At 41.9% G+C, this 20,201-nt stretch overlaps 1 protein-coding gene across 3 annotated transcripts in view; it reads right to left on the reverse strand.

Annotated features, from left to right (window-relative positions):
* LOC115157447 (calmodulin-regulated spectrin-associated protein 2) overlaps positions 1-20,201 on the reverse strand; it is a 67,062-nt gene that overhangs the window by 17,190 nt on the left and 29,671 nt on the right. For all 3 annotated transcript variants that reach the window (XM_029705706.1, XM_029705705.1, XM_029705704.1), the window contains exons 3-6: positions 15,122-15,310; positions 10,411-10,500; positions 5,696-5,837; positions 1,504-1,643 (exon numbers count right to left, since the gene is read on the reverse strand). In XM_029705706.1, coding sequence (XP_029561566.1) covers positions 1,504-1,643; positions 5,696-5,837; positions 10,411-10,500; positions 15,122-15,310 — 561 coding nt within the window. The remainder of the gene's footprint in view (positions 1-1,503; positions 1,644-5,695; positions 5,838-10,410; positions 10,501-15,121; positions 15,311-20,201) is intronic.

Genomic DNA, 20,201 nt, shown 5'->3' on the forward strand with positions numbered 1-20,201 from the left:
AACGATATGTATCATTACCAACTAACTCTATGTATCATTACTGACGCTATGTATCATTACCAACTCTATGTATCATTATTAACTCTAACTCTATGTATCATTATTAAATATATGTATCATTATTAAATATATGTATCATTATTAAATATATGTATCATTACTAACTCTATGTATCATTACCAACTCTATGTATCATTACCAACTCTATGTATCATTACCAACTCTATGTATCATTACTAACTCTATGTATCATTACTAACTCTATGTATCATTACTAACTCTATGTATCATTACTAACTCTATGTATCATTACTAACTCTATGTATCATTACTAACGCTAACTCTATATATCATAATTAAATATATGTATCATTTTTAACTCTATGCATCATTACTAACTCTATGCATCATTACTAACTCTATGCATCATTACTAACTCTAACTATAAGTATCATTACTATAACTATATGTAGTAATACTAAATCTATGTATCATTACTAACTATATGTATCAATACTAACTAAATGTATAATTACTAACTCTATGTATAATTACTAACTCTATGCATCATTACTAACTATATGTATCATTACTATAACTATATGTATCATTACTAACTCTATGTATCATTACTAACTCTATGTATCATTACCAACTCTATGTATCATTACTAACTCTATGTATCATTACTATAACTATATGTATCAATACTAAATCTATGTATCATTATTAACACTAACTATGTATCATTACTAACTCTGTGTCATTACTAACCCTAACTCTGTATCATTACTAACTCTATGTATCATTACTAACCCTAACTCTGTATCATTACTAACTCTATGTATCATTACTAACTATATGTATCATTACTAACTCTATGTATCATTACTAACTCTATGCATCATTACTAACTCTATGTATCATTACTAACCCTAACTCTGTATCATTACTAACTATATGTATCATTACTAACTCTATGTATCATTACTAACTCTATGCATCATTACTAACTATATGTGTCATTACTATAACTATATGTATCAATACTAAATCTATGTATCATTACTAACACTAACTATCATTACTAACTCTGTGTCATTACTAACCCTAACTCTGTATCATTACTAACCCTATGTATCATTACTAACCCTAACTCTGTATCATTACTAACTCTATGTATCATTACTAACTATATGTATCATTACTAACTATATGTATCATTACTAACTCTATAAAGGTTAAATTCAAAATACCCCCTTTCAGCCATTTGTCCACACATACCACTCCATATCCCTCCCTACCTAACCCAGTCCATGACCCCCCTGGTCCCTCGCTGTCCCCCCAGCCCAGCCCATCCCCTGCCCCCTCCTCTCTCCCCAGCCCCCTTCCTGTCCCCAAGCCCCCCTCCTGTCCCCCCAGACCTCCTCCCTAGTCCACAGCCTCCCTCTCTGCCCTGTCCCCCTGGTTCTACCTTGATGGAGGAATGAACATAGAGCCTACCTTGATGGAAGAGTGGGCATAGAGCATGTCCTCCAGGGAGAAGTGGCAGCAGTGGTTGAGGTTGTCCCTGCAGAACTCCTGCACCAGCTGCAGATTGTACAGACTGTCAGCCAGCGACATGGTCTCCTTCAGACAGATATCTGGATGGTGGGGAGAGGAGAGAGCACAGGGGCGGAGTTAGAGTTTAAGGGTTTGTTTTCAAATAGATTCGAAAAGCTTCAGCAATGCATCAATGGCTTGTTTGTTTGGGGTCACTTAGAAATTACCTTGTTTTTGAAAGAAAAGCAAAAAACCGTTGTCCATTAAAATATCATCAAATTGATCAGAAATACAGTATAGACATTGTTAATGTTGTAAATGACTGTTGTAGCTGGAAACGGCAGATTTTTAAAAAATTGAATATCTACATAGGCGTACAGAGGCCCATTATCAGCAACCATCACTCCTGTGTTCCAATGGCACGTTGTGTTAGCTAATCCAAGTTTATCATTTTAAAAGGCTAATTGATCATTAGAAAACCCTTTTGCAATTATGTTAGCACAGCTGAAAACTGTTGTTCTGATTTAAGAATCAATAGCCTTTAGACTAGTTGAGTATCTGGAGCATCAGCATTTGTGGGTTTGATTACAGGCTCAAAATGGTCAGAAACAAAGACCTTTCTTCTGAAACCCGTCAGTCTATTCTTGTTCTGAGAAATGAAGGCTATTGCATGCGAGAAATTGCCAAGAAACTGAAGATCTCGTACAGCGCTGTGTGCTACTCCCTTCACAGAACAGCTCAAACTGGCTCTAACCAGAATAGGAAGAGGAGTGGGAGGCCCCGGTGCACAAGTGAGCAAGAGGACAAGTACATTAGAGTGTCTAGTTTGAGAAACAGACGCCTCACAAGTCCTCAACTGGCAGCTTCATTAAACAGTATTTGCAAAACACCAGTCTCAACGTCAACAGTGAAGAGGCGACTCCGGGATGCTGGCCTTCTAGGCAGAGTTCCTCTGTCCAGTGTCTGTGTTCTTTTTCCCATCTTAATCTTTTCTTTTCATTGGCCAGTCTGAGATATGGCTTTTTCTTTGCAATTCTGCCAAGAAGGCCAGCATCCTGGAGTCGCCTCGTCACTGTTGACGTTGAGACTGGTGTTTTGTGGGTAATATTTAATGAAGCTGCCAGTTGGAACACAGGAGTGATGGTTGCTGATAATGAGCCTCTGTACGCCTATGTAGATATTCCATTAAAAAATCTGCCGTTTCCAGCTACAATAGTCATTTACAACATTAATATCTACACTGTATTTCTGTTATTTTAATGGACAAAAAATGTGCTTTTCTTTCAAAAACAAGGACATTTCCTGGTGACCCCAAACTTTTGAACGGTAGTGTACATATACAGTTTATACAATATATATTATTGAGATTGGCCATGGTCTGTCTTAAAAACATTGACATTTATTTGCATTTGTACTTTATTAGAAATGTACCTTTTGTAAAGTATTTAGTATTACTTGTAGTATTTGGCCAGAATAACAGCGGAAGGAGGCAGGGTTAGAAGGCAGGGTCGAGGGCAGTGAACATCTGATAGTAGCACACAGAGCCATCTATATATGACTGGGCACAAGTAGAGGGAGTGGAAATGTTTATCTTTCAATAAATAAGTCAACATTCTTCTCTCATCCAACGGACTATGTTGCTATTAACTCCTGACCAATCACGTCTTAGCCAGGCCCTGGGGCATTATTGGAATAGTGGGTGGAGTCTGGCCCACTGGCTACTGTATAAACAGGCTCAAAACTGAAACAGGCCACTAATATCTAATATCTCTCGCTCTCTCTCTCTCTTCCCCTCCCTCCCCATCTGTCTCTTTTGGGGTGGCAGGTAGCCTAGTGGTTAGAGCTTGAATCCCCGAGGTGACAAGGTAAAAATCTGTCGTTCTGCCCCTGAACAAGGCAGTTAACCCACTGTTCCTCGGTAGGCCGTCATTGTAAATAAGAATGTGTTCTTAACTGACTCGCCTAGTTAAATAAAGGTCAAATAAAAAACTCTCCCCTCTCTCTCTCTCTCTCTCTTTCCCTCATATCTTTCATTGCCCCCCTCTCTACCTTTCTCTCCATCTCTCTCTCTGTCTCTCCCTCCCCGCTCTCTCATGTCTCTGCCCCCCTCTCCCCTCTCTCTCTCCTTCGCTATCTCTCATGATATGTATTTCACTCAGGTTTAATTGTTCATCCCCAAATGACACCATTATTATTGAATAAACCTGAACCTCATGGACTCTTTGACGTTGTTGGCCAAATTGTACACATTGACTTCATCACTAGGGGCTAATCTTCTTTCCAGTGGAATCATTCTGTATCATATCTATTGGGCAGGATAGCGGATAAGCTATTTTCTCTCTTCTCTCTGTGTGTGTGTTAGCTATTCTCTGTAAGACTGAGGTCATGGTGATAAGGGAGGTTCCTGTCAGGTGAGCTCATTTCAAGGTCAGGGGTCATTGTCACTGTTGTCCGCATGTCTAATGAAAAAAACAATATTGCTGTTGATGGTACTTTGACACCATCAATTATTTTAAATAATAAATGCAATGAGTCCATTTGGAATCCCTTTACAGCTGTTATCTGAATACTTAATGGACACAATAGTTGGCTGTAAATGATTTTTCGATTTTAAATAAATTCTGGGATTTTCAAACCAGAAAAACACATGTGGGTGTGTAATGGCAGGGTCAGGGGAAATTGTCCCAGAATAGATCCTGAGGTCATACTGTGGGGAAATTGTCCCAGAATAGATCCTGAGGTCATACTGTGGGGAAATTGTCCCAGAATAGACCCTGAGGTCATACTGTGGGGAAATTGTCCCAGAATAGATCCTGATGTCATACTGTGGGGAAATTGTCCCAGAATAGACCCTGAGGTCATACTGTGGGGAAACTGTCCCAGAATAGATCCTGGGGTCATACTGTGGGGAAATTGTCCCAGAATAGACCCTGAGGTCATACTGTGGGGAAATTGTCCCAGAATAGACCCTGAGGTCATACTGTGGGGAAATTGTCCCAGAATAGATCCTGGGGTCATACTGTGGGGAAATTGTCCCAGAATAGACCCTGAGGTCATACTGTGGGGAAATTGTCCCAGAATAGACCCTGAGGTCATACTGTGGGGAAATTGTCCCAGAATAGACCCTGAGGTCATACTGTGGGGAAATTGTCCCAGAATAGACCCTGAGGTCATACTGTGGGGAAACTGTCCCAGAATAGATCCTGGGGTCATACTGTGGGGAAATTGTCCCAGAATAGACCCTGAGGTCATACTGTGGGGAAATTGTCCCAGAATAGACCCTGAGGTCATACTGTGGGGAAATTGTCCCAGAATAGACCCTGAGGTCATACTGTGGGGAAATTGTCCCAGAATAGACCCTGAGGTCATACTGTGGGGAAATTGTCCCAGAATAGATCCTGATGTCATACTGTGGGGAAATTGTCCCAGAATAGACCCTGAGGTCATACTGTGGGGAAACTGTCCCAGAATAGATCCTGGGGTCATACTGTGGGGAAATTGTCCCAGAATAGACCCTGAGGTCATACTGTGGGGAAATTGTCCCAGAATAGACCCTGAGGTCATACTGTGGGGAAATTGTCCCAGAATAGATCCTGGGGTCATACTGTGGGGAAATTGTCCCAGAATAGACCCTGAGGTCATACTGTGGGGAAATTGTCCCAGAATAGATCCTGAGGTCATACTGTGGGGAAATTGTCCCAGAATAGATCCTGAGGTCATACTGTGGGGAAATTCCCTCTTCAGTTGTCTGTGAGTCTAATGGTTGAAACAATATAGCTATTGATGGTACTGGTATCTTTTTCATTTACAAGTGATCATTTTCTTGAGCCCTGAGGTAATTCTGTTCCCAAACAGTCTCTCTCTAATACTTCAACACCTGTTGGATGCATACTGTCACCATATAGCTTGCATATTGTCCAGCAAATATATTGTTTGCTGTGATTGAATGCCCATATTTTCTAATATAACTAATTTCTGTGATTCTGGCCTAACTTCACCTATGCTCATCTGGTCAAACACTTGTGTAACGACAGCCTACTGTACTTTCCATTGTGAGTGAATAGGTTACGTTACTGTAACCTATTGGTATAAAGCAGACCAATTAGAGAAGGCTACAGGTGTGAAGTGATGGAATAATCCTCCTGTATGGTACCTTCCAGTCTGATGGAAGTTGTGCAGTAGAAGTGGAGGAGTGCGGCCAGGGCACAGCCATCTGTGTTGTCCTTCAGCAGATTGTCCACCAGGGGGAGTGATGGAGCTGACCTCTGCTGGGCATACTCCCTCCTGTAGCGCGCCTGCAGCCATGGCAACAACAACACGGAGAGATGTTGGTCAATGACAGTTAATGTATGGAATCAGAGTAAGGAGAGGGACGTATGGATGTATATAAAGGCTCCTCACACACACACACACACACACACACACACACACACACACACACACTAGTTTAGTCTGGGGTTATTCAAGCTAAACATGTAGTATGATGTAGATGCATGCAATGAAAACAGACTGTGGAGACATGACGGATCGACCAATGCCATCTTTACTAGGCTACAATACCACCTTTACTAGGCTACAATGCCATCTTTACAAAGCTACGATGCCATCTTTACTAGGCTACAATACCATCTATACTAGGCTACAATACCATCTTTACTAGGCTACAATACCATCTTTACTAGGCTACAATACCATCTTTACTAGGCTACAATACCATCTTTACTAGGCTACGATACCATCTTTACTAGGCTACGATACCATCTTTACTAGGCTACGATACCATCTTTACTAGGCTACGATACCATCTTTATTAGGCTACGATACCATCTTTACTAGGCTACGATACCATCTTTACTAGGCTACGATACCATCTTTACTAGGCTACGATGCCATCTTTACTAGGCTACAATACCATTGTTACTAGGCTACAATATCATCTTTACTAGGCTACAAATATCATCTTTACTAGGCTACAATACCATCTTTACTAGGCTACAATACCATCTTCACTAGGCTACAATACCATCTTTACTAGTCTACGATACCATCTTTACTAGGCTACAATACCATCTTTACTAGGCTACAATACCATCTTCACTAGGCTACAATACCATCTTTACTAGTCTACGATACCATCTTTACTAGGCTGCAATGCCATCTTTACTAGGCTACAATACCATCTTTACTAGGCTATGATGCCATCTTTACTAGGCTACAATGCCCTCTTTACTAGGCTACAATGCCCTCTTTACATACATGAAGCGCACATTTCGGCACTTGTTGTATGACTGATGAGGAAGTCCATATTGCAAATGTACGGTCCCTTACTAGATGTCCGCGAACGTTTGTAAAATCAGCTTACGGCGGCGGGCCGTGCACCGGGGCCGGATCTTCCGGGAAGTCATCGAACGAAGTCTCTCGGACGTTCGGTTTCCGTTTAATAACATTTTCAAAGTTTGGTCATTTTTCACCTGTCCCGGAAAATAACAACAGAGAGCGAATGGAAGGCGAATGGATCATATTGCAAATGTACAAATCATCACGATTCACGACGTGGCCTTTTCTCCTAAACAGAAAAGTCTTTGAAGACGAAACTTGGCGAGCATAGGTTTGGCATAATGGGCAGTTGGCCCCGAACAATATGGAGTCGAGGCCTCAACGCTTTTTGAGTTAAGGCCATTTTTCTGGGATTAAAGGTCAAAAATGAAAATAGAGCGCTAATTTGACTGCTTCACATCAAAGTACATGAGCCTACGGTGTCAGGAAAAAAGAACCAGACATTTATCTATCGTCATTTAAGAGAAATCGTACAATGTACATTTGGTGATGTTCAAAAAAAAGAGTTTTTCCCCCCAAAAAGTTACAGATCCAGTTGCAGCGTGTTCAGATGAATCCGTTAAGGCGGGTTTCGGAGCTCTGCGAGATTTCTGTGATTTTCTGAAATAACACAAACTCATTCAACCCTCTGTAAATAAGTCAGTTCTTAACGTAAAGACTTAAAACTCAATATTCTATAAGAGCCTAACCCAAGGAGGATATGTGTTCACTTTCAGCTTCCTGTATCAACCAGAAGTGCCTTAAAATGGTGTCATAGGGGCTGTTTCGAAGGGTTAAAAAGGTCAGATCTTTCCACAACTTCATATGTGTGACTAAGCAACCCTCATGAACTGTAAATCAGTCATTTATCCCATCAGATGTCAAAGAAAAGCTCTCACACACACAAACACACACACACACACACACACACACACACACACACACACACACACACACACACACACACACACAGCAAGGATGGAGTGACACAGTGCTAAAGACACACAGAGCCTGCAATAGCATTACCATTATCTATAGGCTGTGCCAAGTTCAATGAGATGCCCCGCTTGACTGTAGCTCGCTCGGTCTGAGCGCAGCGACCTTGAAAAAAAGTAGGCCCAAAATGTCAAGTGCTTTTGTGTGACAGCGAGAGAACCATTAGGGTTAGAAGCACAATTCGACCTCAGGAACGTTCCTGAGGTCCTCCCGATCTGTGCAAGCCTAACCTTGACCATGTAGCATTAACCCTTAACAGTGAAAAGAAGGTGTTTACATCAAACCGTTTGCAATGACTTCTCTCCCCATAGGAATATATTGCCTATTCCCCTTAATTCAACCTGAAGCCTATGTGGGTTATGAATGCCTTATGAACCGGTCTTCGATGACAATCCATCAGGCTACTGTGAGGTCTACCTGTGTCGATTCTAAGCTTAAGCAACCTGGAGCAACCAGAAGTTGTTAAAAACACCCTAAAGGTGTTTTGATATAACCAACCTGCAGATTGTGAAAATCACTCAATTCAACCCTGTGTAAATCAATCAATTCTTAACGTAAAGACGTAAAACTCCAATGACAACATGTGTCGACTCTAAGCTTCCTGTGCCAACCGGAAGTGCCTTAAATTGGGGTCACAGTAGCTTTGTTTTGAAGGGTTAAAAAAGTCACATCTTTCCAAAACTTCATATGTGTGACTAGGTAACCCTCATGAACTGTAAATCAGTCATTTATCCCATCAGATTTCCAAGAAAAACTCACCCACATACACACACACAATGCCCGCAATAGTTACCTTTGTTCGAACTATCAAAGAACCGTCAGACCTAGAGCTAGAGCTAAACGTTAGAAACCTGCTCTAGAGCTCAAGTCGATAGTGCACGGTGAGTTATGTGGCTCTAGAAGGTTCTCAGACTGAGAAACAACCTCGTACATTTGCAATATGTTCAATTCATTTTGACCATCACGAAAATGACAACATTTAGAAATGTCCAAGAGTCGCAAGGCTAGGTGCATTGAAACCGCCTCGAGCCGTAGAGACGGACCCCAACGTTTCTGTCCGATAGCTCATTCAAGGACCCCGTAGCAACGCCCTGAAAAAGTGGATTTTCAGCTCCAATTATGGTCGCTGCTCGGGCTCCAAATGAACTATCGAGCCAAAACTTGGGATTCGGGGTCGCCTCAGCTAGGCCTACACCTAAAGGCAGAGCTGGACCCGCAGCTAGAATGTAACTACATGTTTTACATTTTTATTATGGTTTAATCTGAAGGAGCTGTGAATTATGAGCCTGCTCTGATATATGTGATAGTTGGCCTCTAAACAAGTTGGAAAAAGTGGGTTTGGTGTAAGATGGTATCAGTTTGGTGTCAGAATGATATCTCATTGACTGATGGAGTCCCACTTCTCTCATGTCACCATCGAGCGATAGAGAGGAACCACTAGCACTGCCCGGCCATCTCGAGTTCATCAGGCCAGTCAATTTTGCATTTCTGCAGTATTTTTGAGCATGTCAAATTTGTGATGGTAAATTCCCATTGAAACATATTGCAAATGTACTGTATATTTGCAATTTGATTCAATAGTGAAAAAACATCACCAAATGGACATGATGAAAACACCACAACGAGCGATGGAGAGGAACCACAGTTACTGCCCGGCCATCCTGAGTTCATCGGGCCAGTCAATTTTGCATTTCTGCAGTATTTTTGAGCATGTCAAATTTGTGATGTAATTGTCATTGTCCCACTTCTCCCTCATCATACATGACAAATAGACCATCTAGGTTGATTCATAGCTTAACATAGGGCTATATATCATTTGGGCAGTATAAATGCCATTTGGACATGGTTCACTGACTTTTGGGTTTGGAAACCGTCTTCCTATGATCGTACATGGCAAATGGACAAACATCCTGATTTGGCACATTCAATACTTTCATGTTGCAGTTGGACATTTCTTATGGCATTTGGCAACAAAAAAAGGTGACTTTTGACTTCCTTTGAAATCATATTGCAAATGGACAAAACATATGCCTTATGTACAAGCAAAAAAATATATAAAATTATGTCAATAAAATATGTCAAAGGTATGCTTTTCCATCCTGAATATTAATACGGTTTGGACACATAGGCGGCACGGCCAAGACTTTTCTAAGCAGAAAAAGCCCTGCATCCAGAACAGTGGGCGGTAAGAAGCTGCTAGAATCCTCCCTATATGTCCTATTCAATCTGAAATGACCCAGTGGCTACTGTGACTGTCTCCTGTGTCAACAATTGACAGAGTACTCAAAAGACAATGTTCTCTCCCCCACCCCTCTAAAAGGGTTCTTCGGTTACCCCAATAGGAGAACCATTTTTGGTTCCAGGTAGAAACCTTTTGGGTTCCATTCCACAGAGGGTTCTACATGGAAGCCAAAACATGTTTTTCTAAGAATGTAGGCCTTACATAAGTCCCTGCAGTGCAGTCTCTCTCTCTCATAGCGTAGCAGTGTCTCTCTATACAGCTGGCATGAGACTGAGTTCATGTTTTCTGTTAGCAGGGGGAATGTCTGTACTCACCCTCTGAGCTGCTGTAGCTGTGGTCTCAAGACAAGAGCCCTCTCTCAACCTCTGCTCCTCCACCAGAATCTCCCTGAGGTGCTCATTCACCTAGACAGAGAGAGAGAGAGAGAGAGAGAGGGAGAGAGAGGTTATTATTGAGGGTCACATTACCAACGAGCAATGAGTGTAATGAGGGGGAATGAATATAGAGGTTTTGTTTTTGTGTGTGTAAGTGAGAGAGAACGATAGGAAACAGTGACTTTCAGCGGTGACTAGTCTCTTGTGGCAGATTAAGCATTCTGAGTGGTGAAATTACAGCTTCCATAATGTAGGTCGAGATTACAGTTTCCATAATGTAGGTGAGATTACAGCTACCATAATGTTGGTAAGATTACAGCTACCATAATGTAGGGGAGATTACAGCTACCATAATGTACAGTTGAAGTCAGAAGTTTACATACACTTAGGTATGAGTCATTAAAACTAGTTTTTCAACCACTCCACAAATTTCTTGTTAACAAACTATAGTTTTGGCAAGTCGGGTAGGACATCTACCTTGTGCATGACACAAGTAATTTTTCAAATTGTTTACAGACAAATTATTTCACTTATAATTCACTGTATCACAATTCCAGTGGGTCAGAAGTTTAGATACACTAAGTTGACTGTGCCTTTAAACAGCTTGGAAAATTCCAGAAAATGATATCATGGCTGTAGAAGCTTCTGATAGACTAATTGACATCATTTGAGTCAATTGGAGGTGTACCTGTGGATGTATTTCAAGGCCTAACTTCAAACTCAGTGCCTCTTTGCTTGACATCATGGGAAAATCAAAAGAAATCAGCCAAGATCTCAGAAAAAAAAATTGTAGACCTCCACAAGTCTGGTTCAACCTTGGGAGCAATTTCCAAATGCCTGAAGGTACCACGTCCATCTGTACAAACAATAGTACGCAAGCATAAACACCATGGGACCACGCAGCCATCATACCGCTCAGGAAGTAGACGCGTTCTGTCTCCCAGAGATGAACGTACTTTGGTGCGAAAAGTGCAAATCAATCCCAGAACAGCAAAGGACCTTGTGAAGATGCTGGAGGAAACAGGTACAAAAGTATCTATATCCAGAGTAAAACGAGTCCTATATCGACATAACCTGAAAGGCTGCTCCGCAAGGAAGAAGCCACTGCTCCAAAACCACCATAAAAAAGCCAGACTACGGTTTGCAACTGCACATGGGGACAAAGATCATACTTTTTGGAGAAATGTCGTCTGGTCTGATGAAACAAAAATAGAACTGTTTGGCTATAATGACCATCGTTACGTTTGGAGTAAAAAGGGGGAGGCTTGCAAACCAAGGAACACCATCCCAACTGTGAAGCACAGGAGTGGCAGCATCATGTTGTGGGGGTGCTTTGCTGCAGGAGGGACTGGTGCACTTCACAAAATAGATGGCATCATGAGGAAGTAAAATTATGTGGATATATTGAAGCAACATCTCAAGACATCAGTCAGGAAGTTAAAGCTTGGTCGCAAATGGGTCTTCCAAATAGACAATGACCCCAAGCATACTTCCAAAGTTGTGGCAAAATGGCTTAAGGACAACAAAGTCAAGGTATTGGAGTGGCCATCACAGGGCCCTGACCTCAATCCCATAGAAAATATGTGGGCAGAACTGAAAAAGCGTGTGCAAGCAAGGAGGCCTACAAACCTGACTCAGTTACACCAGCTCTGTCAGGAGGAATGGGCCAAAATTCACCCAACTTATTGTGGGAAGCTTGTGGAAGGCTACCTGAAATGTTTGAACCAAGTTAAACAATTTAACGGCAATGCTACCAAATACTAATTGAGTGTATGTAAACTTCTGACCCAATGGGAATGTGATGAAAGAAATAAAAGCTGAAATAAATCATTCTCTCTACTATTATTCTGACATTTCACATTCTTAAAATAAAGTGGTGATCCTAACTGACCTAAGACAGGGAATTTTTACTAGGATTAAATGTCAGGGAATTGTGAAAAACTGAGATTAAATGTATTTGGCAAAAGTGCATGTAAACTTCTGACTTCAACTGTAGGTGATATTACAGCTTCTACAATGAAGCTACTTCAGTTAAACTTCAAAGCACTACTATGACATCATTCAGCACATGAAAACATCTCTCATAGGCTCATAAACGTTCCAGCTCTAAGCCTTGTTGTGTACGAGTGTTACAAACATCATGGGGAAATAGGAGTCCATTGTCTGATTAGGTTTTAATGAAAAAGTCCTAATCTTGTTTTTCTAGGGCTGTGTTCTCTTCAAAAGGCTCCAGTGCCAGTGATGACACACACACACACACACACACACACACACACACACACACACACACACACACACACACACACAACATGAACTGAGACTCACTATGGTACACTACTGTATGCCTGCGAGCTGCTATGTGTGAGAATGTGTGAGTCCATCCATAAGTAAGTGATCATGTGTGTATCTGTGTGTTTCATGAGTGTGTGTGTATTCATGTTAATATTTGTGTTCATCCATCATATCTCTGCGTGAGTGTGCATTTTTCCATGCGTGGCTCATTATGTGTACACGTGTGTGTCTGTGTGTGCGTGTACATTTTGGTATCCGTCTGGCCTTGGCCTGCAGCAGGGAGCAGGAAGCACATGGGCTTCTGCAGGGAGGAATGTAAACAAGCTCAATGACACAGAGCCAGACTTGATTTAGTGGGATGTTATTAGGATTCCAACGGTGGGGATGCATTATCCGAATATTAGCAGCTAACCAGAACTATCTTTTAGGGCTAAGACTCTGACTGTACGTACATTTAGTTCCTGATTAACTTGTTATGGATAGGGGGCAGTATTTTCACGGCCGGATAAAAAACGTACCCGATTTAATCTGATTATTACTCCTGCCCAGAAACTAGAATATGCATATAATTATTAGCTTTGGATAGAAAACACTCCAACGTTTCTAAAACTGTTTGAATGGTGTCTGTGAGTATAACAGAACTCATTTGGCAGGCCAAAACCTGAGAAGATTCCAAACAGGAAGCGCCCTCTCTGACCATTTCTTGTCCTTCTTGATCATCTCTATCCAAAACAGGGGATCTCTGCTGTAACGTGACATTTTCTAACACTCCCATAGGCTCTCAGAAGGCGCCAGAACGTTGAATGATGACTTTGCAGGCCATGGCTGAAAAACAGTAGCGCATTTGGATAGTGGTCGATCTGAGAACAATGAGACTGGGGGCGCGTGCACGAGACGACTCCATGTTTAAATTTTCAGTCTTTGAACGAAAACAACGACTCCCGGTCGGAATATTATCGCTTTTTTACGAGAAAAATCGCATAAAAATTTATTTTAAACGGCGTTTGACATGCTTCGAAGTACGGTAATGGAATATTTTGAAATTATTTGTCACGAAACGTGCCGGGCGCGTCACCCTTCGGATAGTGTCTTGAACGCACAACAAAACGCCGCTATTTGGATATAACTATGGATTATTTGGAACCAAACCAACATTTGTTATTGAAGTAGAAGTCCTGGGAGTGCATTCTGACGAAGAACAGCAAAGGTAATCCAATTTTTCTTATAGTAAATCTGAGTTTGGTGAGTACCAAACTTGGTGGGTGTCAAAATAGCTAGCCCGTGATGGCGAGCTATCTACTCAGAATATTGCAAAATGTGCTTTCACCGAAAGCTATTTTAAAATCGGACACCGCGATTGCATAAAGGAGTTCTGTATCTATAATTCTTAAAATAATTGTTATGTTTTTTGTGAACGTTTATCGTGAGTAATTTAGTAAATTCACCGGAGGTTTCGGTGGGTATGCTAGTTCTGAACGTCACATGCTAATGTAAAAAGCTGTTTTTTGATATAAATATGAACTTGATTGAACAAAACATGCATGTATTGTATAACATAATGTCCTAGGAGTGTCATCTGATGAAGATCCTCAAAGGTTAGTGCTGCATTTAGCTGTGGTTTTGTTTTTTGTGACATTATATGCTAGCTTGAAAAATGGGTGTCTGATTATTTCTGGCTGGGTACTCTGCTGACATAATCTAATGTTTTGCTTTCGCTGTAAAGCCTTTTTGAAATCGGACAGTGTGGTTAGATAAAGGAGAGTCTTGTCTTTAAAATGGTGTAAAATAGTCATATGTTTGAAAAATTGAAGTTTTCGGATTTTCGAGGACTTTGTATTTCGCGCCACGCCCATCATTGGATATTGGAGCAGGTGTTCCGCTAGCGGAACGTCTAGATGTAAGAGGTTAAACCTCCCAATCCTGTGTACACAGACCTTAGAATGAGATCAAGTTTATTCTGACCGGGGTCTCTCTCAGTAATCTGATCTGACATGTTGAGAACTTGTTCTCAACTGGCCAACCTGGTTAAATAAAGGTAAAATAAAATAAAAAATGGAAGCTGCGTGTGAAACTGCCACGTCCGTTTGCAATATTACAACAGAGACGTTACTTAAAACAACAAACAGTTTTTTTTCCTCTGACATCATTGCACGCACCATAGAACAGCTGAGTTCTACTAGCTTTTTACCCACAACGCTGGCTGCTCATTTCTTCTAAACAAAAACAATAACAAATGTGCCAGGGGAGGCCAGTGGTGTTGTTTCTCCTTTCTGGGATCTCAGATTTAAGAATATACAGTGGGGCCTAATATGTAATATCTCTGGTATTAGAGGATTGTGTGTGTATCTTAGTACCCTACCTTGTTGATCCATGTGGTGACTGCGTCCTCAGTGTCGTAGGGCAGATCTCTGATGTGTCCGTCGGGGTGGGAGGAGGGGTCGTTGAGAGGGGAGGAGCATCTGTGGACACACGCCATCACCCGCTCCACACTCACCATCTCCACCGTGTACGCCAACATCAGAGTGTCTATCAGGGCCAGGTGGGAACTCTGGGGAAGAGAGATGGAGATGGGTTAGAGTGGATCCTCACAGAGAACATGGACTAGAGATGAATGCTAGACTAGATGCTCAGAGAGGACACCATCATCAATGTTTCACAGAGAACATTAGTTCCCATTCCCTCTTCATGTCAACCAGAACAAACAGGTGAGACTGAGGGTCAAAGATACCCATCTAAGGTCAAATGTAGGTCACATAAAAACATTGGGCATGTTTGGTACAAAACCGGTTTCAGTACTTATGAAAACATTCATGGACGTCACTTAAGTTCTAAATGGGGAACTCAAGTGTGTGTGTGTGTGTTGGTCTGAGTAGAACAGTACAAAGCATGACATTCTGCTGGCCTTTCCATTCCAGGGGGGGGCAGAACAGAACAGCTGCTCTTCCTGCCTCTTCATGGGTCCGCTCCGCTCTAACATTTCTAGTGTGTGTTCAGATTCAGATGGATTCAGGTCACTGGTGTGGTAGGACGGCTGATCTACAATCAGTTGACTCAAGCCGAAATGACTGCATGTTACATTACCTAGTACTACATTATGTAGTTATCACAGTAGGCAGGTAGCCTAGCAGTTAAGAGCGTTGGGCCAGTAACCAGAAGGTTTCTGGTTCGAATCCTCACGCCGACTAGGTGAAAAATCTATTGATGTGCCCTTGAGCAAGGCATTTAACGCTAATTGCTCCTGTAAACCGCTCTGGATTAGAGCGTCTGCTAAATGACGTAAAAATAACTTATATCCACTGAACAAAAATATAAACGCAACATGAACAATTTCAAAGATTTTACTGAGTTACAGTTCATATAAGGAAATCAGTCAATTGAAATAAATTAATTAGGCCTTAATCTATGGATTTCGCATGACTGGGAATACAGATTTGCATCTGTTGGTCACAGATACCTTAAATAAAACAGTATCTGGTGTGACCACCATTTGCCTCATGCAGCGTGACACATCTCCTTTATATAGAGATGATTAGGCTGTTGCATGGCTGTGCGAAGTTGTTGGATATTAGCGGGAACTGGAACACGCTGTCGTACACGTTGCTCCAGAGAATCCCAAACATGCTCAATGTCTGGTGAGTATGCAGGCCATGGAAGAAATGTGACAATTTCAGCTTCCAGGAATTGTGTACAGATCCTTGTGACAGGGCCGCACATTATCATGCTGGATTTTGTCACAACATCTCTGTGCATTCAAATTGCCATTGATAAAATGCAATTGTGTTTGTTGTAGCTTATGCCTGCTCATACCATAACCCCACCATGGGGTATATCAGCAAACTGCTCGCCAGCATGACGACGTACACGTTGTCTGCCATCTGCCCGGTACAGTTGAAATCGAGATTAATCCGTGAAGAGCACACTTCTCCAGCGTGCCAGTGGCCATTGAAGGTGAACATTTGCCCACTGAAGTCGCTTACGACGCTGAACTGCTGTCAGGTCAAGATTCTGGTGAGGATCAGTTGTCCAAACCCACAGTTTCCTCAGCTGCCCAGGTGGCTGGTCTCAGACAATCCCGCAGATGAAGAAGCCGGATGTGGAGGTTCTGGGCTGGCGTGTTTACATGTGGTCTGTGGTTGTGAGTCCGGTTGGACGTACTGCCATATTCTCTAAAACTGTAGAGAAATTAACATTCAATTCTCTGGCAACAGTTCTGGTGGACATTCCTGCAGTCAGCATGCCAATTGCACTCTCCCTCAAAACTTGAGACATCTGTGGCATTGTGTTGTGTCACAAAACTGCAAGTGGCCTATTATAAGGACAATCTATAGGAAACCTAGCAATGAACTGAGTCTGTTATTCCAATAAAACTACTGAAGTAAAACCAACAGACCCAAGCAACAAAACTAACAGCACCAAGCAACAAAAGTAACAGCACCAAGCAACAAAACTAACAGCACCAAGCAACAAAACTAACAGCACCAAGCAGCAAAACTAACAGCACCAAGCAGCAAAACTAACAGCACCAAGCAGCAAAACTAACAGCACCAAGCAGCAAAACTAACAGCACCAAGCAACAAAACTAACAGCACCAAGCAACAAAGCTAACAGCACCAAGCAACAAAACTAACAGCACCAAGCAACAAAACTAACAGCACCAAGCAACAAAACTAACAGCACCAAGCAACAAAACTAACAGCACCAAGGAACAAAACTAACAGCACCAAGCAGCAAAACTAACAGCACCAAGCAACAAAACTAACAGCACCAAGCAACAAAGCTAACAGCACCAAGCAACAAAACTAACAGCACCAAGCAACAAAACTAACAGCACCAAGCAACAAAACTAACAGCACCAAGCAACAAAACTAACAGCACCAAGCAGCAAAACTAACAGCACCAAGCAGCAAAACGAACAGCACCAAGGAACAAAACTAACAGCACCTAGCAACAAAACTAACAGCACCAACCAACAAAACTAACAGCACCAAGCAGCAAAACTAACAGCACCAAGCAGCAAAACTAACAGCACCAAGGAACAAAACTAACAGCACCAAGGAACAAAACTAACAGCACCTAGCAACAAAACTAACAGCACCAAAATTAACAGCACCAAGCAACAAAACTAACAGCATCTAGCAACAAAACTAACAGCACCAAGCAACAAAACCAACAGCACCAAGGAATAAAACCAACAGCACCTAGCAACAAAACTAACAGAACAAAGCAACAAAACTAACAGCACCAAGCAGCAAAACTAACAGCACCAAGCAGCAAAACTAACAGCACCAAGCAGCAAAACTAACAGCACCAAGCAGCAAAACTAACAGCACCAAGCAGCAAAACTAACAGCACCAAGCAACAAAACTAACAGCACCAAGGAACAGAACTAACAGCACCTAGCAACAAAACTAACAGCACCTAGCAACAAAACTAACAGCACCATGCAACAAAACTTACAGCACCAAGCAACAAAACTAACAGCACCAAGCAACAAAACTAACAGCACCAAGCAGCAAAACTAACAGCACCAAGCAACAAAACTAACAGCACCAAGCAGCAAAACTAACAGCACCAAGCAGCAAAACTAACAGCACCAAGGAACAGAACTAACAGCACGAAGCAACAAAACTAACAGCACCAAGCAGCAAAACTAACAGCCCCAAGCAACAAAACTAACAGCACCAAGCCACAAAACTAACAGCACCATGCAGCAAAACTAACAGCACCAAGCAACAAAACTAAGAGCACCAAGGAACAAAACAGGGAAACACAAAACAGCAAAGAATTGTTCATCATGACCCCATAGAGACACATATATAAGAGACTGTTTACACGCAGTGGGACCCTGGGTTTCCCAAAGAAGAGAGAGGCAGATGGTGGAAAGGGGGGGATACAAACAGGCAGAAGGAGAGCGAGAAAAAGAGAGAGAGAGAGAGAGAGGCACGGAGACCAACTAACCAATGTTTCCATGCTTTCCCTCCCAGATATTTAAAGTCAGTCCCAGTTCCTCTACTCCCCTGCCAGTAAATATAGTAGGTTTGTACAGTGTCACTACAGACTACAGTGGTAAAACATTACACAGTTAGGATTTAGTGAAAGCTATACATTAAATAGATCACCGAATTACTATTTTATAGCCGTCAGTTTATCAAAATAATCCAAGAGAGTCTGTATTTTCTGACATCACCCCTCCAAGAATAATAGATCAACTGCTTAATCTGATACAGCATAATCGGTGTGATTCAGACATATGAAATGAAGACCCGTGCATCTTCATAGTTCTAGTAGATGCCTAACATAGCATACACTATATACCCTCTTCTAGGGCTGTGAATGTTCAAATGAAATCGGAAATCCTTAACGTTAACAAAAATCCCTACATTTGGACACACTCAATCCAGGGTTTTTCTTTATTTTTACTATTTTCTACATTGTAGAATAATAGTGAAGACATCAAAACAATGAAATCATGTAGTAACCAAGAAAGTGTTAAACAAATCAAAAGTGTTTTTATTTTACCAGGTAAATTGACTGAGAACACATTCTCATTTACAGCAACAACCTGGGGAATAGTTACAGGGGAGAGGAGGGGGATGAATGAGCCAATTGGAAGCTGGGTATGATTAGGTGACCATGATGGTATGAGGACCAGATAGGGAATTCAGCCAGGACACCAGGGTTAACACCCCTACTCTTAAGATAAGTTCCATGTGATCATTTAGTTACCACAGAGAGTAAGGACACCCATTTAACATCCCATCTGAAAGACACCACCCTACACAGGGCAATGTCTGCAATCACACCCTGGGGCATTGGGATCTTTTTTTAGACCAGAGGAAAGAGTGCCTCTTACCAGCCCTCCAACACCACTTCCAGCAGCATCTGGTCTCCCATCCAGGGACCAACCAGGATCAACCCTGCTTAGCTTCAGAAGCAAGCCAGCAGTGGGATGCAGGGTGGTATGCTGCTGGCAAAAGTAGCCACCCTTTGTCTTGATGACAGCTTTGCACACTCTTGACATTCTCTCAACCAGCTTCACCTGTACTGCTTTTCCAACAGTCTTGAAGGAGTTCTCACATATGCTGAGCACTTGTTGGCTGCTTTTCCTTCACTCTGTGGTCCAACTCATCCCAAACCATCTCAATTGGGTTGAGGTCGGGTGATTATGGAGGCCAGGTAATCTGATGCAGCACTCCATCACTCTCCTTCTTGGTCAAATAGCCCTTACACAGCCTGGAGGTGTGCTGGGTCATTGTCCTGTTCAAAAACAAACGATAGTCCCACAAAGCGCAAACCAGATGGGATGACGTATTGCTGCAGAATGCTGTGGTAGCCATGCTGGTTAAGTGTGCCTTGAATTCCACAATAAATCAGACAGTGTAACCAGCAAAGCACCCCCACACCATCACAACTCCTCTATGCTTCATGGTGTGAACCAC

Source organism: Salmo trutta, chromosome 21 (genome assembly GCF_901001165.1).
Source record: "Salmo trutta chromosome 21, fSalTru1.1, whole genome shotgun sequence".
In the NCBI taxonomy this organism is placed as follows: domain Eukaryota; kingdom Metazoa; phylum Chordata; class Actinopteri; order Salmoniformes; family Salmonidae; genus Salmo; species Salmo trutta.